Source organism: Martes martes, assembly GCF_963455335.1.
Source record: "Martes martes genome assembly, chromosome: 2".
In the NCBI taxonomy this organism is placed as follows: domain Eukaryota; kingdom Metazoa; phylum Chordata; class Mammalia; order Carnivora; family Mustelidae; genus Martes; species Martes martes.
In genome coordinates, this window is record NC_137889.1 from 178,961,225 (window position 1) to 178,984,145 (window position 22,921).

Here is a 22,921-nt window from a genome sequence, read left to right on the forward strand (position 1 = left end):
TTACCTTTTGCCTAGAAAACCTGCTTTGGAGAAGCACAGCTTACCAACAGGGTGCACCTACATGACTTTCCCCATCACATTACTGTGCTTTGAGAGGAGTTCAAGAAAGGACTCTCACAATTCCCCACTATCACAAACCTTCACACACACCAGCATGAGATATTTCAGCAAGATATTGCTCAGGGCCCTTCAGAACCAATAGACAAGATTTTGCAATTCCTTTCGGTTCTGGACATGTGGGGAAACAGTTCCTGAAAAATGTATTTCTTAATAACTGGATTTCATTTCATACATTTTTTATATTTGCTATAAGCTTTGAATCCTGACTCAATATCATCTTCTATCCACATAACATTTTTCCTGTAAATATCTCCGTGTCCTTTATAAGAACGTTTTTAAAAAATCCTTAATTCCCCATGGAAACTGATGTTAAATATCATTGTTCACGAAAGGAGAGATGGAAGCACAAGTAAATCAGCCAGAGAAAACCAAAAAGATGAAACACAGAATGACTAAAAGATAAGTCCTCATCAGGTTTTAAGCCAAACAACAAGAAACAGAAGCTAGGAATCTCCAATATCTCTCCACCAATAACTCCACCATCAGTCTCCAGATCTGAAATTGCTTTAAGATGAGAGTGTGTTGAGTAGTTGAAAAACAAGATAGATTTTATTAGGAAAACAATGAATTAGACAAAGCCCCACAAATAAATCTGATAAAAACAATTAGGTACAAGCAATGATCCTGATAGCTCACCGATCAGTAAAAAGTGTAACAGCTACCATGTATTTATTGAGAGCTTACTTTGTTTTAGTATGTTCTGATATGTGGATTTACTTAATCCTCAAAACAGTCCTATGAGATAGGTACTACCCTTAACCGTGCTTTACTTCACAGGTAGGGAAATAAATGGGGCACAAAGAGGATGGAAAACTTGCCCTAGATCACACAGCTAGTAAGAAGAGCCAAAATTTGGACCCTAGGCTTTCCAGGTACCGACTTCCCTACAGCTGCCTCTCATTGTGGGGTCACCAGAGAGGCCTATATGGACCATGTGGGGGAGCAGGTGTGGTAACATAGCATTTGAATCAAGCAGTGACCTGCTTTGGCTCTCAACATAAACTACAAAAATCAGTGTCCAACATAACCTTGACTGGTGGTAATGAACAGGAGATAAAATGAGAAAGCATGGGTTTTAAAAATGGAGAACTGGGGTGCCTGGATGGCTCAGTGGGTTAAGCCTCTGCCTTTGACTCGGATCATGATCCCAAGGTCCCGGGATGGAGCCCCGCATCGGGCTCTCTGCTCAGCGGGGAGCCTGCTTCCCCCTCTCTTTCTCTGCCTGCCTCTCTGCCTACTTGTAATCTCTCTGTCAAATAAATAAATAAAATCTTTTTAAAAAAATGGAGAACTATTACCAAGTAGGATAACTAGATCATAAATGCAGAGAATTGTATGGGTCATCATCTAATCCAACCCCCTAATCTTGCAGATCGGCAAAAGAGACTAGAAAAGCTGCAACTAGATTCAGGTCTCCTTCCTCAGACCATTGAAGCGGCTTCTGTACTAAATCTTATACTTTCATTTATTTTTCTTAAGTTTAAGAATTTAAGCACACTTATTATTTATTATTATTTGACACTTTTATCTCTAAAGGCAACTAAATAGTTATTAAAACTTCCATTTATAAAAGATACCATGTAATATTGATGTAAATTATTTTTAATATGTAACTTCAAACAAAAGGGAAAAACACTTTTTTTTTTAGATTTTTTTTTTTTTTAAATTTGACAGAGATCACAAGTAAGTAGAGAGGCAGGCAGAGAGAGAGGGAGGAAGCAGGCTCCCTGCTGAGCAGAGAGCCTGATGTGGGGCTCGATCCCAGGACCCCGGGATCATGACCTGAGCCAAAGGCAGAGGCTTAACCCACTGAGCCACCCAGGCGCCCCGGGAAAAACACATTTAAGGACTAAAAACAAGGTAGCAAATAGCAAATAGCAAAATCGGTGAGAAAGGAAAGTAAAGAAAGCGTTACCCATGCATTAGCTGTTACCTACGGCTAGGTAGGTAGCTAGATAGGTAGGGGGTTTGTTTCCCCCTCAAAAAAGATACATTGGAGTCCCAAACCCCAGTACTTCAGAATGTGACCTTACTTGGAGAGCTACAGAGGGAATCGAGTTGAAATGAGATCAGTAGGCTGGGCCCTAATGTAATGACGGAATCCTTACATGAAAGGGAAATCTGGACACAGAGACAATGGTGCGTAGACAGAAAACAAGGCAGGACGCCTAGGACAGATCCCTCCCTCACAGCCCTCCAAAGGAGCCAACCGTGCCGGCATCCTGACTTCAGACTCCCACCTAACTCCAGAACCGTGTGACCATACATCTCTGCTGCTTAAGCCACTCAGTTTGTGGCAGCTTGTTTTGGTGGCCCCAGGAAACTAAGACTGTACCGATCCTCAATCTTATATGATTAAAAAGAACCATTTGTATCACAGTATTTTTGCGGCTTTAGAACCAGGTATGTGAAATCACCCCTCGGAGACCCGTTACACTTAATTTGTGCTGCAACCAAACTCACAAAACAGGTACAAACCTTACCTCACTTCTGAGGAGCTGCTCTGCTTTGCTTCTGTTTGTGTTTCTGCAATACCACCTGGGCAGAAAAAGAAGTCCCTTTAAAGCCGCGGCTTTTTAAAATTATTTTTTATTCTTTTTAGGATTAACAAGGTAATACTGCTCATCAGTAACAAATAAAATTAGCAGGAACAAGACATTACTCATAATGCCAATAATATAGGCAACCACCAGTAACATTTGGATATTTATACTTTCAGACTTTTTCCACCCACATTTTTATGATGATACGCACATACGCCAGCATTCATATTTTTAAAATTAAAGTGGCATGAAACTCTACCTGCTAGATCAGAACCAGAATTTCTTTATGACAGTGGATGATGGACATCTTTACAAAGCAATCTACTTCTGTGCATCATGGTATGGATATGTCATAATGTATTTAAGCTATTCTTCATTATTTAGTATAAAAATCACTTCCAATTTTGTAATAAGAGCAAGAACGAATTTTACTCCACAAATTCTAACTTGTGGGAAACATCACCCTACTTTCATTATTGTATATAATTCAAATTAAATCCTACCCCAAGCCCCCATCCCACCAATAGGCTATAGGTTTCATCTCAAGTCATTCTGGAGGCTCCGCCATTGAATTTCACAAAGGTGCCAGGTGTCAAAGAAACAGAGTGCAATAGAAGAGTAGGCTTCCTGGGTCTTCTAGACAACCCCCGGGGGTCACCTGAGCTTCTACTGTAGGGATGCCCCCATAGCCAAGTAGAAGCGCCTGCCCCCCACCCCCATCCCACCAGGTCCTGCCACCACACTGCACAACAACCCCGAGCCCCCACAGATCAGTGCTCTTCTTAATCCTTGGGAAATCTTTCCCAAGGAAAGATGGAAACTGCCCTCTCCCACCTCATCCTCAGAAATACTCTGCCATGTCCCTGCTTCCCCAGACCAATCTTTTCGTGAGATTATAAGTACGCCCAAGAACATGAACTCAGACTGTTTTCTTTGGCCTTCTGTTTTAAACTTTTTGTTGTTTGTTTTGGTCTGTTTGTTTTAGATGCCCTTTAGTGAACAGAAAACCTTCCACCACAGTCCTATTTCCTGAGGCTTCCAATGTTATGAAACCAGACTTGTCCCTCTGGACATCTGAATTTCCTGCCACTGGTTCAGCCTTCTATAAAAGAACTGACACCTCCTTTTGACCCAGCAAACACCCTGAGACAAGCAAACATAAAGGCCTTCTCTGATTGAGGAAGGGAAAAATACAATGACCAAAATACAATAATAAGATCTTTTTTTTTTTTTTTTTGGTCTAGATTGTTCTATGCACTCATAACAGCCAAACGTCAATCTCAATACAACGACTGTTATTTTACTTGGAGTCTGAGGTGATTAACCAGAATTATGAGCATTAAGATCTCATTGCTGCAGACTCCACATTAGGAACTGAGACCAAGTTTAACAGAAGTGCACTTGTAATCAATCCATTTCTGAATGAAGTGGAAAGATACAGTAAATGAGGAGAACAGAATGGATTCTGTCACTAAGCTTCTTCACTGGTAACAAGAAACATTTGTCAGAATGCCAAAAAGAGTCATAAAAATTAATTAAGGAAAGGCAACTGGAGCTCCTGGGGTATATTATAAACCAGCAGACCTGAAAGATGAAAGGAAAACCAATTCTCTTTATAAACAACAAAGACCCAATCCCGTATCTTCACAGCGAGCGTAAGCAATGGAGGTTTTAGTTTCACATTCAGATGTAAGGAATCAGTAAGGCTGCCTCAAGAGGAAATTCAACTGAAGATATTCAGAGAGAGAAGGAAGTTCTTTCCTCATCTAGTATATTCACGGCTTCTGGGAAGGGAAAAAGGAAATAAGAAAGAAAAGGAAAGGGCAGACGGGCTTTTTGAAATCCTGCCCAAAGCAGTCATTTTTATAAGCATTTGCAGACTCCCTGAAAGGGAATTTTCCCTCCTTAGGATGTAAACTCGGACCTTTAAGAGGATGTTGAAGGAAGGGACGGAGGAAGGAGTGATGACCAAAGAGATGAATCAATTCGTGGTGAGTATTTCCCAATGGTCCGTTGTGGCTTCTCTGTCTCTTTTGTGGTAATTCTCACCAGGCGAGAAGGGAAAGAGAGCGGTGCGTCTGCTGAGCTCATCCTGGCCCGAAGAAGGCTACTCCCGGGCAGACATGAAGGAGCCCACGGGGGTGAGCAGGAGCGGGGGCGCAGATGCCAGCCCCCGAACGTCTCCCCTAGCCCGTCCCAGAAAGGTCTCTGTGAGAGGGAGGTGAGTTAGCTCCCCTTGATGGAGGAACTCACTCTACATCTGAAAAGAATGGCCTGGGATTTGCAAGTAACTGGTCAGTCTGTCCTTAGATAGCAAAACCCGACGGGAATGAGGTTTTCAGATTGGCTCGTCATGTCAACACACTCCAGAAGAACAGGACCTCACAGCGGTGTCTGAACAGAGACGAAAAGGAGACTTGGGGATACTCGGTCTTTTCTGGAAAGTTCGGACGCTGGCCAAGCTTTCTTGGGGAGGATGTGCTGAGTATATCACAAAGGGAAGGCAACCAGTATACATGGAGGAAAAACAGAAACCAACCAACCTGCTATAAATCTTGGCTGGTTCTCTAATTTGACCCTTTCCTCCTGAGCCACCCACTTAAAAGCCTTATCCTAGACTTTGCCCTGTACTAAGGGCCCTTTCATATCTTTCCATCAAGAATATGTCCTGACCAACATCACGATCCCACTTTCTTTCCTGCAGCAGCTCCTCTGACCCTCTCTACCTCCAACTGTTACGTGGGTATGGAGGTCAGAAGTAGGTTCTGATAGCCGTGGGAGCCTGAGGCCCGGCAACCCTGAGTCCAGCCCCGTGGACAGTCTGCTGTGGACAGTCTGTTGCCTGGGACTCCCAGGCCCAAACAAACAGCAGGAGAACTCTTGATCCAATAGCTGGCAAAAGGCTTTTTAACCCTGAGGACATTTGGGATGTGTTACAGCACGGGCTGTAGCGAAGAACGAAAGAACAGGACAAATCTTGGCATAGGAAGACAGTGGGCAGAGAGGAGGATCTTTGATGGTCTACACCGAGAAAATGTTTCATCCTTCTCATTGAGTGAGGCACAGCCCATGCCATGAGGAATTCCTGACTCTGGGCAGAGGGCTGGGGGAGTCCCACACCAGAGACCATATACAGCAAATTCACTGAGCCACACAGAGAAGGAGGAGAGTCCCTTATAAGAGAGGAAATTTCCAAACTAAGCTAAGTCCAAAAAACTCATGGCAATGAATCATAGCCTTCATAAAATCCTTATTTGTAATCCCATGAGGCAGGGGAGTTCTCACAGTTAGATAAGGATTATCTGCCTTCCAAGCACAGCCCTCCCCAAATCATCAGTTAGGTTTCAGATCACTACAAAATTGGGTCCAAGTTTTTGCTGTTTAGCACCTTCCCTAATTCCAAGAATTTTGCTATATTTTCCTAAAATTTATTTAAGAAGAGAAACACTATTTATTTTACATATTTTTATACCCTTACCTGTTTCCAAAACAACACATCACTGAGTGCTATTAATCTTTTTTTTCTACATTTTAAGGCATACTCATATTACAGAAAGTGATATGGACAGAGGAGACAGCTTTTTCTTGATGGTGGCAGTGGTGTTTTTAAATAAGTGAATGAAGTATCAGAATGACTGCCCCAGAATGATCACAAAAGTCTCTCTGGTATATATGAGCCTCTTGTTAAAACCTGGCCAGACTCTGCTAATGGCCATAAAAATAGTATGCCCATTGCCTTCTCTGGAAAGCAATCTGACAGCAGGCATTAGGAGTCATAACTAGCTGTTAGCCCAGTCCATCAATTTTGAGAGATATAAAAAAAGAGGTTATCCCAGTCATTATTATATAGCAAAGGTGCTAAACACCACAGTGCTGTACAAATAAGGAAATGCCTTTATAAGTTATTGCACATCTGTGTGCCGTGTGCCTGCTTGTGCCCGCTAAGGCCTAGCACAGTGCCTCAAGAAGGCTAAGGTCTCGGGAAGTATCTGATGAATTCATGACTGAATGAATTATAAGGCAGTTATGAAAATGTTTTTGAAGAATAGCTAATGGCATGAGGAAAAGTCACACAATATACTGTGAAATAGAATAAACAGGATACAACACATACACAGCATGATTCTATGCCTTAAAAATCGTTAAAAAAAATGAAATGAGATGCTAATGTTAAGAAGTCAGCTCTAGTTGACTTAGGAGTAATTGTTCTTATGAACATTTTTCATATTTTCAAACAATTTTAAAACGGTAATCATATATTGCTATTATAGCAAATAATAAAAATAATAAAAAAGAAATGAACACTTTTTTAAGATTTTGTTTTTAAGTAATCTCTACACCCAATGCAGGGCTCAAATTTACAAGGCCAAGATCAAGGGGCACGTATTCTACTGACTGATTCAGCCAGGTGCCCCACAAACATTTTTTTTTTCAATTTTTTATTATTATTTTTATATTTTTTTAAAGATTTTATTTATTTATTTGACAGAGACAGAGAGCAAGAGCACAAGCAGGGGAGTAGCAAAAGAATAGGGGGAAGCAGGCTCCCCATTGAGCAGGGATCCTGATGTGGGACTCCATTCCAGGACCCTGGGATCATGACCTGAGCTAAAGGGTGCTTAACCAACTGAGCCACCCAGGAGCCCCACAAACATGTTTTTTAAAAGGCCACTCTTAGAAACTATATCCTGATTTTTTGAGTGAATGAACAATAATATGTATTTCAAAGTCAGCTGAGCAGTGATTTGTTTAAAATCAGTTCAATTGTATTTGCCCGTGTAACTCCATTCATACACAGTACCTTCAGGTAATGCATAGCATAGAAACTAATTCTCACAACATTTTTACCACTCTAGACAACTGAGTTAATGAAAGATATCCATCAATCTCCAAAATGACTTACATAATTAGGAAAATGAAAACATTTTTTGGTTCTTCACGTTGATAAAATAACCATTTACTTACTCATATTGGTCTAAGTTGTTTGATTTCTTTCCTGTTACATAATTACTCGGGATATATCCTTCACTCCTGGAAAGAAGGATAATAGTTAAACTGAAATTATTTTACTAGGAAAACTTACTGTCTTTATGAAAAGATTAAAGCACTGTATTGCCTAAAGCTTTAAGAAAAACTAGTCAACACCCAGTAATTCAATATATCTATAGCATTTAATGCTTTACAAAGTACTTCCTCATTTGACCTTCCCTAAAATTCTGAAGAAGACAGGTACAATGTTGTGTCCCCACTTCCTGGTGGGGAAACCAAGGCTTACAAAAAGGTTAAGGGACTTTCTCCAGGTCCCAAAACTAGCCAGTAACAGGGCTAGAACTTAAAATCTGAACTTGTGACTAGGTTCAGAGACCTTCCTAATATTCCATGATGCTTCTCTTGAATTCATAATTTCTTGGGATGTTTGAAAGAAATCACTATTTCAAAAAAGTTCAAGTGTCAGATACAAGTGCCCATCTTGCCACTTCTCCAACAGTCCTTGTAAAGCACTGTTTCACAGAATGTAGCCCCTCACTTCTACATCAGCATCATCTAGGACACTTGTTAAAAAGGTGAATTCTTGGGTCATTCCCACAAGAGAACTGAATGAGAAGGTCTTTGTGAGGCCAAGGAAACTTCAGTTTTACCCAGAATGACACTTACATACATTACAGCTGAAAAAGCCCTCATACTTGAAAACGGCTAGAGAAAATCTCAAACTCTCACAAACAAAAATGAAACTATGTCAAATGAGGGCTCTCTTCATCTGATTTGGAAATCATTTCACAACGCATACATACATCAAAACATCATGGTGTACACCTTAAGTATATGTAATTTTTACTTGTCAATCATACTTCAATAAAACTTAAAATGTTTAAAAAATAAAAAAGGAAGCAATCTTAATAGGTAGAATCTTGGTAGGAGTCAAGATTTTCAGTGTAAGATAAAAGACGTAACGTGCACAAAGTTTTAAAAATTGAGTAAAATCCTTATAATCTTAAATTTGAATTTGAACTATTAGTAGGAACTCATAATACACACACACACATACCCGCACACACATACATATGTGTAGCTGTAGAATCCGAGCACTCCAATTGTTGTCCAAACACTATCTCACTAAAAGGAGCCAGCACTCCTTGGAAAAATGGCACATGGAAGGTTTGGCCAGGAAAAATACTACATGAACTTGAGCTGTCTTATCTTACCCAGGAAGCAAGGAAGCTAAGAAAGATTAAAGAGGTCCCAACCCAAACCAGCTACCACTGACCTACGATGGGTCAATTCAACCAAAAAGAATAATGACCACAATGGTTGCAATATACATCCATAGTAACTCTTCAAACAATTATTGGTTACCATTGTTATCACTAGAGGAAGCTCAGTCATCAACCCATCATGCTGAAAATTAGTAAAAGGAAATAAATCAAACATTTCTATTAACTTTGATGCACAAACTAAATGAACAGTTGATGGGGCAGTTCTTCTCTAGAGGATTAATAAATGCAGACAGAATGACAGAGTTAGACAATTACCATTTTATAATCCCTAATGAAATCATAGAGCTAAGCAGTAATCACTAATGAGTGCCAAAATCATTAGGTGGAACCCTTATGAAGAACTTGATCATCACCTGGACCACTGAGTGATCTTAACGTCATTAGAAGTGAGTCAACCAGATATCAGCTTCTAACGTGATCAAGCCTCTAGACTACAATTTATAGGAAATACAGGGCATGGAGACATATTAAATGATACCAAGGGAAAGCAATTAGCTCAATCTAGATTATGGCTCATTTCATAGGGTAAATGACTTGGTTTCATCAATAAATCAAAAATGAAAAAAAAAAGAAGAAGAAGAAGAAGAAGGATGGGGACTATTGTAGAACAAGAGACCTATGGCCAAGCCAAAATGCAGTATGTGGACCTGATTTTAGTCTTAATTAAACTGCATAAATACATCTTAGACCTAATCAGGGGGGAATGGAATTATGTAATCAATACCATCCTTAGACCTTGACCAGAGGGGCTCTGGCCATGACCTTATACTTTCAAAAGCATGCTAAACTCTATGTTCCCTCGGCCCTCTTCTAGACCATCATCTGGGTAACTAGGACCCCCAAATTCTCTGTCCCTTGCTGAGGCCAACACAGACCTTTCCACCTTATATTCTGAAAAGCAAATTATGCTGGTTATGGGTAACTCCTTCTAGCCCAAGTCCAACGGGTGACCAAGTTGTGGACTGGCTTCTGCAAACAATATGGACAGAGCTTGGATGTATGGCTGGGAAATCCATAGGGGTCATGTGGCATAGAGCTGGGGTAGAAGGGAATAGGGAAGGAGAGGACCCCAGAGAGCCAGCCCTCCACGCACTGTCATATTCTGGCATGGGATTCTAACTCAAACCTTTCTTCCTTGTCATTTTGAAGGTACGTTTGTTAAGCTGGAGGATAAATGTTATTTTATTTACCAGTTTGTCAGCTTGACTTAGGGTTTCAAAATATTTAGACAAATAATATGTGGGCTTTCATTTATAATCTTCCTCCAGTCCCGAAAATGTTAGTGGAAAGTCTACAGATGGTATTTTTTAAAATTATTATTAAGTATGATAATGACATAGCAGTTGTTTAAAAACATCTTTAGTAGTTAGACTCGGGGATAAAATGACAGAATGATTTGAATTAACTTTTAAATACTCTAAAACAACAACAACAACAATAATTGGGAGGATTGGTAAATCAGTCCAGAAGTGAAGTGAAGAATAGAGAATTGGAATTGGGAGATGGGGCAAGTAGGTAGGAAAGCAGAGTTGGAGGGAGAGTATGTTCTGCCCAGGATGAAAAGTCCTCCTCTTTTAATCCACAGGAACTCAGAATATAAACAGGATTATATTTCAGAGGTAAACACAGGATATAGTTTCTTTAATGAAGCCTAAAAGATACTCATCCCCTACATTTATCCATATTTACTCATCACTTATCAAATAATAAAATTGAAAGGACTCTTCTTTTAAATCCAAAATTATCTTGTATAAATAATGCTCATTTCAAAATGCATTTCTTTTTTTTTTTTTTTTTAGATTTTATTTATTTATGTGAGAAAAAGCATGTGCACTTAAGTGGGGTGGGGGTGCGGAGAACAGAGGGAGAGAGAAGGCAAGGAATCTCAGGTTCCATACTGAGTGCAGATCCTGACAGGGGGTTTGATCCCACAACCCTGAGATCATGACCTGAGCCAAAACCAAGAGTCAGATGCTTAAGAAACTGAGCCCCCCAGGTGCCCCATTTTAAAAATTCTTGCATTTATATGCATATATATATATTATATACATATTTTATACATATATACTCATGCATGTATGTGTGCACACGCAAACACACACCCATTTTCTCTCTTTCTCTCTTAGAAAAATGTAAGATTGCTTACCTCATGGGAAAAAAACCTAAAATGTCTTTCTCCCAAGGTCAAAATAATCTAATTAAACATACAATGAATGAGAAAGAGACCAATGTAATGCATTCTAATTTCTGGAAAGAAGTGGTTGATCCATTTACATTTATTGAGTCATTACAAAGAACACATTGTGTTACTGCAAAGTAATGATGTGTACTTGACTTACTGTTGACTGAGCTAGTGTCATTACATGATCATTACAGACGGTCCTTGTCTCACTCGGCACTTAATTCCCACCCACACAGAGGGAACACTCACCCGTATTTATCTCTGGCTTTCCACCAATGAACGTCATTCTTTTCTAATATAATATATTCTTGGCCTCTCTCTAATCTGAGATCATGCGCCTCTGTTGCTTGGAAATCATACATGGCTACAACGATTTCTTCACTATTGTCTTCTTCTTCAGGTGGAATTGGTGGGGGAGGCCTTCGCTGAGAAACGGAGACAACACGTGAAAATGTAGTCATTCTGTTTGAAACTAGATGTGAAGTGAAACACCAAATGACTCACACAGCAACAGAGAATAAAGCAGAAACCTCAAGTCTACCTAGGAAAATCTGGGGAACCCTCCCATGACTTTGATGACATTGGTGCTACCGGACGTCTCATGGGTTTCAGAATACAGGACATGAGCAAAAACCCTCTTTGAACATCAGAAAGCCTTTGCTCCTTGTCAGGGCTACCCTTCCAGGGACAGCTACGGATAATATGTGAGTAGAAATCAGAAGACTAAAGGTGGACCCACCATTCTAATGGCCTGCAAGGGGAAAACACACACTAGGGAGTGAGTCTTCTATCAAGTCTCCTGTCCATCAGAGCAATGTGCACTTCTTTGTGCCTTCCATGTGCAAGGCATGCACTTAGTACCTAACACACTTTTTCTCATTTATTCTTAATATTGAGCCCATGAAATAGAGTATATGATTCCCATTTTACAAGAAACAATGGTTTAAGTAATCCACCCAAAGTTACTCATACCAGATTCACATTGGATCAGGTATTATGTGGGTCCCAAATACATGTGTCTCCAACCATACCCCACTCTTCAAAGGCATATCATTAAATCACTGAGTCATTGATATATCATTAAATCAGTAATGATTTATCATTAAATCATTAAGTCACTCTTTCATCATGATACTGCGGTCTTAAGACTGAAATATTCCTTTAATGTTCCTTTAAAGTTCCACACCTTTTCTACAATTCTTGAGATCAAAATATAAGCAAAATGCCAGATAAGGAGAGAGCCCCAGTGATAATCTGATATAATTAAATTAATATTATTTGATACCAAAAAAATTACTCAGCATACCTTCTTCTGATATGAAAAGTGGGTCAGAATCATGTGAATAAATATAAACTTAGGTGAAGTGAGCTGGGGGAAATCAAAGAGGGAGACAAACCATGAGAGACTGTGGACTCTAAGAAACAAACTGAGGGTTTTGGAGGTGGGGGAGGGGAGTGAACCTGGTGGTGGGTATTAAGGTATTTTTACATGGAGCACTGGGTGTGGTGCAAAAACAACGAATTTTGGAACACACACATACACAAAATTTTTAATTAAATTTTTTAAAAGGAAACTGTCAATGTTTCCAAAAGGTAAAGACCACCTACCTTCTTTGTTTCTGGTGCTGGAGGTAGTGCTTTTTTTATACCTGAAAATGACGACAACAAAAATAGGTCAAAATGCCATCTACCAATGACTGAGAGCGTTAACGAGAAGTGAAAACGAACGCATGGAGGAGAAATCCACTTGGACTCTCACTCTGGTGCATGTTGCTTGTAATACTGTTGCGGGGAACAATTTAAAGTGCTTTCGAAGCTGGTTTGTTTTCTGCCTTCCAGAACAAACTATAAATGCCAGAGGGATCGGGGCCCTGTCTTGTTCTTGGTAAACAAGCGAGACTAGGACACACTAAAAAGCTTCCTGTGGGCAAATGAAATCATCAACAAAATGAAAAGGCAGCCTACAACAACCCCTAATAAGGGGTTAATATCCAAAATACATAAGGAACTCATAGAACTCAATAGCCAAAAACTCAAAGAACTCTATTAAAAATGTTGCAAAGGGGGGCGCCTGGGTGGCTCAGTGGGTGAAAGCCTCTGCCTTCGGCTCAGGTCATGATCCCACGGTCCTGGGATCGAGCCCCACATCGGGCTGTCTGCTCAGTAGGGAGCCTGCTTCCTCCCCTCTCTCTGCCTGCCTCTCTGCCTACCTGTGATCTGTCAAATAAATAAATAAAATCTTAAAAATAAATAAATAAAAATAAAAATGTTGCAAAGGACCTGAACAAACATGTTTCCAAAGAAGACATTCAGATGACCAATGGGTACATTAAGAGGGGCTCAATATCACTCATCATTAGAGAAATGCACATCAAAACCACAATGAGATATCACATCATACCTGTCAAAATGACTATTATCAAAAACACGAGAGGTAACAAATGCTGGGAGGGTGTGGAGAAAAGGGAATCCTCGTGCACTGTCGCTGGTAATGCAACCACTATGGAACACAGTATGGAGGCTCCTCAAGGAATTCGAAATAAAGGGACTCCTGGGTGGTTCAGTGGGTTAAGCCTCTGCCTTCGACTCAGGTCATGATCCCAGGGTCCCGGGATGGAGCCCCGCATCAGGGTCTCTGCTCAGCGGGGAGCCTGCTTCCCCCTCTCTTTCTCTGCCTGCCTCTCTGCCTACTTGTGATCTCTCTCTGTCAAATAAATACATAAAATCTTTAAAAAAAAATAAAAAGAAAAACGAAATTAGAAATAGAACTATCATATGACTCAGCAATCCCACTTCCGGGTATATACACAAAGGGCAGGAAAGCAGTACTTTGAAGACATTATCTGCACTTCTGCATTCATAGAAGTATTATTCATTTTAGCCAAGGTATGAAAACAACCTAAATGTTCACCAACAGATGAATGGATAAAGACACATAGTGTGTATATATAATGTACTGTATAATATTTATAATATATAATATATATAAATAAAATGGAATATTATCCCGCCTTTAAAAAGAAGGAAATCCTGCCACGCGCAACAACACGAATGAATCCGGAGGGGTTTGTACTAAGTGAAATAAGCCAGACAGAAAAAAAAAGACAAATACCACAAGGGATCAGTTACATGTGGAATTTAAAACAAAAAGAAAATTCAAACTCATAATAACTGAGTACAAAAAAAGTGGTTGCCAGGGCGCCTGGGTGGCTCAGTGGGTTAAAGCCTCTGCCTTCAGCTCAGGTCATGATCCCAGGGTCCAGGGATCGAGCCCCGCATCGGGCTCTCCGCTCAGCAGGGAGCCTGCTTCCTCCTCTCTCTGCCTGCTTCTCCGCCTACTTGTGACTCTGTCTGTCAAATAAAAAAATGGAATCTTTAAAAAAATAAAATAAAAAAAAAGTGGTTGCCAGGAGATGGGGATTGGGAGGAGGGAGATAGAGTTGTTGGTAGAGGGCACAGATTTTCACGTATAAGATGAATACGATCTGAGGGTCTAATGTCTAACGTGGTGACGGTAGTTGATAGCACTGTAACGTATAACTGAAATGTACTGAGAATAGAAATAGAATAGAATAGAAATAGAAATAGAAATATTCTCACACATATACACCAGAAGGTTAACATGTGAGGTTATGGATGTCTTAACTCCATGGGAAGAATCCTTTCACAACGCACACGTATACCAAATCATCACACTGCACAACTGAATATATCTTACAATTTTAATTGCCAACTCTACCTCGGTAAACCTGAAATGAAACAAGCTGTTGATGGTGCCACATTAAGCTCATGCTTTTAATAGAGTAATTTTGAGCAGGCTTCCATACTGTGATAAAAGCTCTTGAAAATAGACCTTTTGATTCCATGAGATGGCCCCACTGCTAAATAAACATAATTATTCATACAAAATACACCCGCCGTACATTCACACAGTGCGAGAAGGTGTAAAGGTCATAGTTAACCAACATCAAAATCAAAACCAAGTCACTTTCACACTATACCAATAGTATGTATATCCTGCACATAATATCATTATAAAATAAATACTTACTACTCTCAAAAAGGTTGTATTTTTCGCATCCAGGGGCTAATTTTTCAGTTTGTCGGCAACACTGATAACTTCCGTCTGCCCAAAATTTAGGATGATATTTAATCATGATATTATTGTTGTTCTTTATTTCTGTAATTCAGAGACACATTAAATGACTAGTGAGATAAAATGGATGACAGAACGTTTTGTAGGTAACACTGTCGATCATTCTTTATTTCTCAGATGCTACGTTTATTATGAAAACACTTTCATAACCTCATACAGCCCAGCATTAAGAAAATCTATACGGTTCTCCTTCACCTTCTTATTTTGATGAAGCACCCTTGTTAGCAGAAGTGGCCTCTGCTGTACCATGATGGATAAGCACACAAGTCAGCTCACCCCATTTCGTTCTGCAGGAGAAGGGATGAGGACCCAGCAGTACAAATCTCTCATGGAAACTTTATGCACAAGTCATCAATCCACACCAAACACTGACTACACGGACCATGTCTTAGAAAATAAAATCCTGTTATCGAAAAAGCCCAGTGCTTTCTCATCTTTAAATGTATTAGTCATTAGATGAAAGCATGCATTCTTTTTTTTTTTTTTTTTTTGGAAAGCATGCATTCTTTAGAAACTATGTGTATACCACTAGAAGGAATCAGGTTATAAAAAAGAAAGTTGTCTTCATCATGTATCTCAGTAGCTGACTGTCCTCAGAAAAACACTTATTGTGGATTAAAAGATTCTAAATGCAAGATACATTAGCCGAATTTCTCTTCCAGTGATAACAATGTTATATCCTAAAATTACATACAGTTAATATTTCATTATGAGTTTTACCTTCTTTTAACTTCTTCACCCACCGGTCCCTGCTTTGTGCACTAGGTGCAAAAATGTAAAGTGTGTTAGCATCATGAACAACCTAAAATAAAACAAAAGACAGAATAGATGAGAAATACTTAGACAGCATTTCTGTCTAGCACAGAGCCCTTGGTACCAGAGGCATCAATAAATGATTCTGAAATGATTGAATAAAAGTCAATTACTTTGGATCCAAAGAACCAACAAAACCGTATCTATTTCTTCATCAAGTAGGATACACATTTTGCAAAGGACTGTGTTTTAATAGAAGAAAAAATAGAGAGAGAGACCAAGATGCTTCCCTAATTGTTTTTTCTCGTAATCTAACTGATTGAAGAAACTTAAGTAAATTTGGTGTAGCAAGAATTATTCTAATTAGCATTTTTCTGAATCATATTTTACATGAATGGACTACCCTGTCAATGTTACCACTCTACCTTCCTTTCGCCACTGTAAATAACGGCAGTGGCTAACTTTATTAAACACTATCCCAACTCTTTATCTATCTTTGCTTTACAGATATTTAACTCAGTTAATCCTACTATTAAGGCATCATATTTACATGTTACAGAGGAGGAGACTAAGGCTTATCCCCAGACCTTCCACTCCTGTGTAACACCGGAAGGCACCATTCATGCAGAACACACTGCGTATGACGCCCCCTAACGTTGTACTAGATAACCTGCCCATCTCATCTGGCTGATGATCCAGAAAACCAGGATCCTGACTTCAGAGCCAAAACTGTGAACCACAATGCCTCTTTAGAGGTAACTCTTGGTGAGCAACTCAAGTCTTATTCTTAGTACTCTTAGTATTCTTAATATTAGTAATAAAATTCTGCTGGGGAAACTAACCCAAGAATTCTGCGGTCTGTCCTTTCACCTTTGATCACAGGCACAAGGCAGAAACACCCTGATTGGCTAAAAAGAGATACAAGGCCAGAAACCTCCTGACACAGAAAGACAAATACTCCATGATCTCACTCCCTGTGGAATCTAAAATAGTCAAATTCATAGAAGCAGAGGGTAGAGAGAGTGGTGGTTGCCAGGGACAGGAAAGAGGGGTAAATGGGGGCGATGTTGGTCAGAGGGTACAAAGTTTCAGTGAAGCAACATGAATGAGTTCTGGAAATCTAATGTAGAGCCTGGTGACTACACTTAACAGTACTGTACTGTATACCTGAAATTTGCTAAGAGGGTAGGTCTTAAGTGCTCAAAGGAAGGAAGGAAGAGAGCAGGAAAGAAAAGAGAAGAGAAGGGACGCCTGGGTGGCTCAGTTGGTTAAGCGGCTGCCTTCGGCTCAGGTCATGATCCCAGGTGATCCCAGGGTCTTGGGATCGAGTCCCACATCGGGCTCCTTGCTCAGTGGGGAGCCTACTTCTCCCTCTGCCTCTGCCTGCCTCTCTGTCTGCCTGTGCTCACTCTCTCTGACAAATGAATAAATAAAATCTTTAAAAAAAAAGAAAAGAAAAGAAAAGAAAAGAGAAGAGGAAAAAGAAAGAAAGTGGTAATTATATGAGGTGATGGATCTGTTAATCAGCTCAACTGTGATCATTTCACAACGTATACATATACCAAAACATCACGCGGTACCCCTTAAATATACATAATTCCTATGTGTTAATTGCACCTCACTAAAGCGAAAATAATTTTTTTCTTTTTTATCAACCACGAAAGCAACGGCAGGAAACTGTAATGTCAAGTAGTAAGCATGACTAAAACCCCAGAATTATTCTGTGGCAAAAAATCATGCCAGCTTACCTGAAATGGATATTTATTTTGGCAGGGAATAACACCCTCATCATTCTTCACTATTTCCACACACTTGATTTTTGCAACATCAATAAATCCCTTTCTGTATTTTTTCTGTTCAAAGAAAAACAAAGGGAGAACCATTACAATCATAACAAGAAAAAAATGTAGTTAAAAGAAATATTTGTTAATGAAATAACTGATTCAAAATATTATACTTTTCTTAATAATTTCCTAAATCATGTCTCCATTTATTGTCAAAACTGTTCAAAATACTATCATTGTGAGAATTGTAATAAAACAATAGTATTATGTGAAAATAACTATTTCTGTTTACTTCTGAATTTTCCTGTCCTTGCCCCCAAAACACTCTAGAACACAGAAATGGACTCCCTTTTATTGTCACCATCCCCTTTCAGACATACGTCTTTCCAATTTCTTCAACATCTTGATGACAGCACTCATTCCCAACCCCTGACAAAATAGCATCAAAGACCAAACCAAGCAAAACTCCAGGTATTTGAGGGTCCCCTGAGTGGCTCAATCTGTTACACATCTTACTCTTGAGGTCAGCTCAGGTCATGATCTCAGGATTGTGAGATCAAGCCCCACATGGGGCTCCACGCTTAGCATGGAATCTGCTTGAGATTCTTTCCCTCTCCCTCCGCCCCTCCCACCTTGCACTCTCTCTCTCTTCCTCTCAAATAAATAAATAAATAAATAATAAATCTTTGGGGGGGAAAAAAAAAAACCAACCTCCAGGTACTTGATCACAGATGCAAACTCTAGCCAGTTACTTTTTCTACTCAGGAGGATGTGAGGCGGACTTGAGATGTTCACATAAAACTTCCACTCAGATTCTATCGTTGGATATTCTACTCTACCTCTCGATTGCCCTCTCTGCCCATTGAAGTTCTGCCAGCAGCAATTAACTAAGGACATATCAAGACCTCCCTCCACCCTTAAGCATAGTAATCTCACACCTGAGAATTCATCCAAGGGAAAAATCCACAAGAATACAAAGTAGCACGTGCAAATGTAAGTTGATAGAATACACCCAGTAAAAACCATCACAAACACAATGTAGAAATAAAAAACATTTACTGAATAATGCTAGCTGATATATTCCACATGAAAAACTGTATAAAGATGAAAGTTACCTTTGGGAAGAAGACAGTAGATATTCATATGACAAAGACTAGAAGGGAAAGTAGAGAAATGAAGAACACTGTAATGTTTGGGGTGACCCAGCCACCCCCTGTCATCAGTCATTCAAAATTCCCTCATTGAATAGTCTAAAATTGTCCTCTGGTCACAAACTTTGGGGCCCCTATCCTGCTCCCAGGAACCTGCTGTGCATTTTCACTGTCACCATAAGACCTTCAGACTTGCCCACTCTCCCAGGTCACTAGCTCCCATCTGACAGCTGACTTGGACTATCCTGGAGGTCATTTCACCATAGTATCCTCTTTCTCTCTCTTTCCTCTCTCCCCCAACCCCTGCACAAATCCCATATATCCTTTGACAATTTTGTTGGTGCCCAGTGCTATCCACACCTTCCCTATTCCTGCATACCTGATTGTAGAAAGTCAACGATAATCCTAATTTTCTTCCCTATGCTTCCCCTATGCTTCTCCTCATCTCCTTTGTCTATGACTCATGGAGAGAACCTGCTGGCTTCCCTGGAGAACGTCAGTCTTATCAGAACTACAAACCCTTCCCATTCCCTTCGTCCCAGCAGGCGAGCTCCCTCACTGCTTTACGAAGAGAGCAGCCATCCCACCCTTCAACTTCTTCCCTCTGGAGATCAAAAGCATTCTAAGATTTATCTTTTTTTTTTTCTTCTTCTCTTTCATCCTGTCTCTTGGAGAAGTTAAGGAAACTGCAGCTCTGACAGGTTAAATATTCAACAAAGACCCCAACTGACCCCAAAGTCTAGTGGACCCTGGGATACCCCAGCTGCAAACAAGTAATAGCTTTAATGGAGCTAAATCCCCAAGTGGGGGGCAACGGGTATTCTGAGCATGGACTGAGCTTCAGCCAGAGTAGACAGAACAACATTCTCCCCACCCGTGCTTTTCTGAGAAACTTCCTCCTACCTGTAGACACATTCGGGCCTCTCCCATCCAGACCAAGAACCCTTCTTCTGGCCCTACTATTGCCCTCACTTTTCTCTTCCCTTCCTGGAAGAGAAGATGCTTACATCCTCAGCCTTCGATTCCTTCCCACCCACTCCTCCTCCTTAACTACTTGCTGTCTACTTCCTCCTCACCACCGCCTGCTAAGCCGGTCTCAAAAACGTCACCAGTGACCCCCACCCTACAGTCTTTCCTCAATTGTCATCTACTCACATCCTGATGAGGCATTTGAAAGTGCCACCACTCTCTTCTCCCTGAATGGCCTTGACTCTGGGTCATCCTGGGTTTTCCCACTCTCCCTCCCCTTCAGTGTCCCACAGACAACACCTGTCCTGTGTCAGCAGCTGTCAAGGAACACACGGTCAAGGTCAGGGAAGCTCACTTCCTGAGCATTTAGCTCACAACTACTGGGCCATTCAATCCTCTCAAACTCGGTGAGGTCAACATGACCAGAAGGGTACAGAGGGAAGAAACTAAAATTAATTAACTTGCCCAAGACGGACAGTATTTCTGATACAATGTTGTAAGTACTGTATATAAAGAAAAAGATGGCCATGGACACGGAGGAGCTGAACCTTAAATGCCAATTCTGGAAGAGAAATACTGGTATGTGACTGGGAGGAACTGAACGGCACACGACAGGGAGGGAGTAAGCAGCACATACGAAGAAAAACATAATCCAGGATGTAGGTTGCCTCGTATGTAAGACCAGAATAATAACAGCTCTGAGATTTATATGAGTTAGTATTTGCCAAATGCTTGGAATAGTGTGTGGCCTATAATATGATATCTGTAAGTGTTGGCTACATTAAATAAATAAGTAGAAAAAAAAAAAAAAAGACCAGTGTGGCGGAAGCACAGGGTACGTGACGTAGGATGGAAAGGGGAGCAGGGCCAACCAGGAAAGAACCTACTGCACAGCATTAAGAGGTCTGGTCAGACAGGGTCCCTGCCCTGCTCCTGGGGTCTGTGCCAGCTAGTGCGTGGGAGAAATTGACAGGGCACCATCCTCTTATTAACAAGTCACACATGTTCACTGTCAAAACCTTAGTAAATACTAACAGCTCAAGGAAAATCAAATGACCCTTAATCTCCCAACCCTGAGGAAAATCACTGTTGGCGTGGAGTTTTCCCGACATTGCTCTCAGGGGTCATCTACCACCTGCCAGCTCTCTTAGCCCTGGAGCAGTAGGCTATAGATGGTCTGTTTCCAAGATACCCAGCTCCACTCACCACCTGCCCCTGCTATTAAATGCAGCTGTTAAATGCAAGTCAATCTAGGGGCGCCTGGGTGGCTCAGTCATTAAGCATCTGCCTTTGGCTTGGGTCATGATCCCAGGATCCTGGGATCAAGCCCCGCATCGGGCTCCCTGCTCAGCGGGAAACCTGCTTTTCCCTCTCCCACTTCCCTTGTTTATGTTCCCTCTCTTGCTGTGTCTCTCTCTGTCAAATAAATAAATAAAATCTTAAAAAAATAAAAACAGGTCAATCTATACCAGAAAATTTAGGATGGCCTACATACTAGATTGACTTAGCCCCCTAAATTCATGTTCTGGGACATACAATCTATTCATGTACTATACCAATATTGGGGTTTGCAGACAAAGGTTCAATTATAAGCTGCTGTGCATGATTTTATCTACCCCACCAGCAAACACTGATTAGACACCAAGTTACAGCGCTGTGTGCCACAACGTCAAAGTTATGCAAGGGGGTTGAGGATCTCCCTAAGAGGAGTTCACAATAACATACTCAGTGGAAGGAGAAGAGGGGCAGGATTCAGAATCAGATAATGACGAACTCATGTGAATTCATGGTGTGTTATGGAGCAGGCAGATTGGACCAGGAGGAGTTGAGGAAGTTTCAGGAAGGAAGTACTGCTTTGATTTGGTTTCTAAAGGATAAGTAGGAGTTTTCCTGTAGAGAAAGTAGAAGAAAAAAATTCCAGGCAGCAGAAGCAATAAAGTACTCATTAGGGAACAGAAAAAAAAAATCCATCGTGGCTCAGAACGGTTCAGGAGGAAGTGTAGGAAATGACACCAAAAAGGTTATTCGGGACCAAGTTAGGAAGATGCCTGTAAGCCAGACTTGGCAGTTTGGAAGTAAGAGTGCTGTACTGGGGTTTGCTTTTGAAATGGTAATTGTTAATGGCAGGGTGATGAATGGATAGAGACGGAGAGGCTAGCCAGGAGCTGCTGCAGTCTTCAGGTGAGGGCTGACGAGGTCATGAACCCGGTCAATGGCAGTAAATCAGGTGAGGAAAGCGGGGACCCCAGAACATTAGAAGAGAGCGTCCACATAACTCTGGCATCAATTGGATGTGGGGATTCAGAGAGAGGAAGGAGTTAGGAAACCTCAGGATTTTGAGTCTGAGTGACCAGTAGACACCAACGCCATGAGTCACCCCAAGGAACACAGAAGAATCAGGTTTGAGACAGTGTTGGGAAATGTTTTTTGAGTTGACTATTGGACAACCCACTGGAAATGTCTGGAGGGAACTGACAATACGAAGCTCGCATTCAGCAGTGCTGATAATTTTCTTTATAGTAAAGAGAACTCTGCTTTTCTCAACACATATGTTGTGTGTCTATATAGTAGAATCTTATTCTAGCCACACCTCAGGGAAGCCTAGGAGGTTAGGCAAGGCCAAGGAAGAGACTTGCCATAGGGAACCCTAAGAGTTACTGAAAGAGCCATGTGCCCGCCCCCTTAACACCTGATCTTCACATGCTGGTGAATGAGAGTTAATGCAGAGAAGGGACATAGAACATACAGTGTTTTCTCCATTCAGACTGTTTATTGTTTCTTCAATAAGAAAATTACTTCATGGGGCACCTGGGTGGCTCAGTGGGTTAAAGCCTCTGCCTTCAGCCCAGGTCATGATCCCAGGGTCCTGGGATCGAGCCCCACATCTGCTCAGCAGGGAGCCTGCTTTCCTTCCTCTCTCTCTGCCTGCCTCTCTGCCTGCTTGTGATCTCTGTCAAATAAATGAATGAAACCTTTAAAATAAATAAA

General features: G+C 40.8%; 1 protein-coding gene across 2 annotated transcripts in view; it reads right to left on the reverse strand.

Annotated features, from left to right (window-relative positions):
- The window catches only part of TEC (tec protein tyrosine kinase), a 142,711-nt gene that overhangs the window by 17,923 nt on the left and 101,867 nt on the right, over positions 1 to 22,921 (reverse strand). For both annotated transcript variants that reach the window (XM_080797812.1, XM_080797811.1), the window contains exons 3-9: positions 17,778 to 17,882; positions 15,997 to 16,078; positions 15,172 to 15,300; positions 12,729 to 12,769; positions 11,370 to 11,545; positions 7,629 to 7,694; positions 2,604 to 2,658 (exon numbers count right to left, since the gene is read on the reverse strand). In XM_080797812.1, the coding sequence (XP_080653938.1) occupies positions 2,604 to 2,658; positions 7,629 to 7,694; positions 11,370 to 11,545; positions 12,729 to 12,769; positions 15,172 to 15,300; positions 15,997 to 16,078; positions 17,778 to 17,882 (654 nt within the window). The remainder of the gene's footprint in view (positions 1 to 2,603; positions 2,659 to 7,628; positions 7,695 to 11,369; positions 11,546 to 12,728; positions 12,770 to 15,171; positions 15,301 to 15,996; positions 16,079 to 17,777; positions 17,883 to 22,921) is intronic.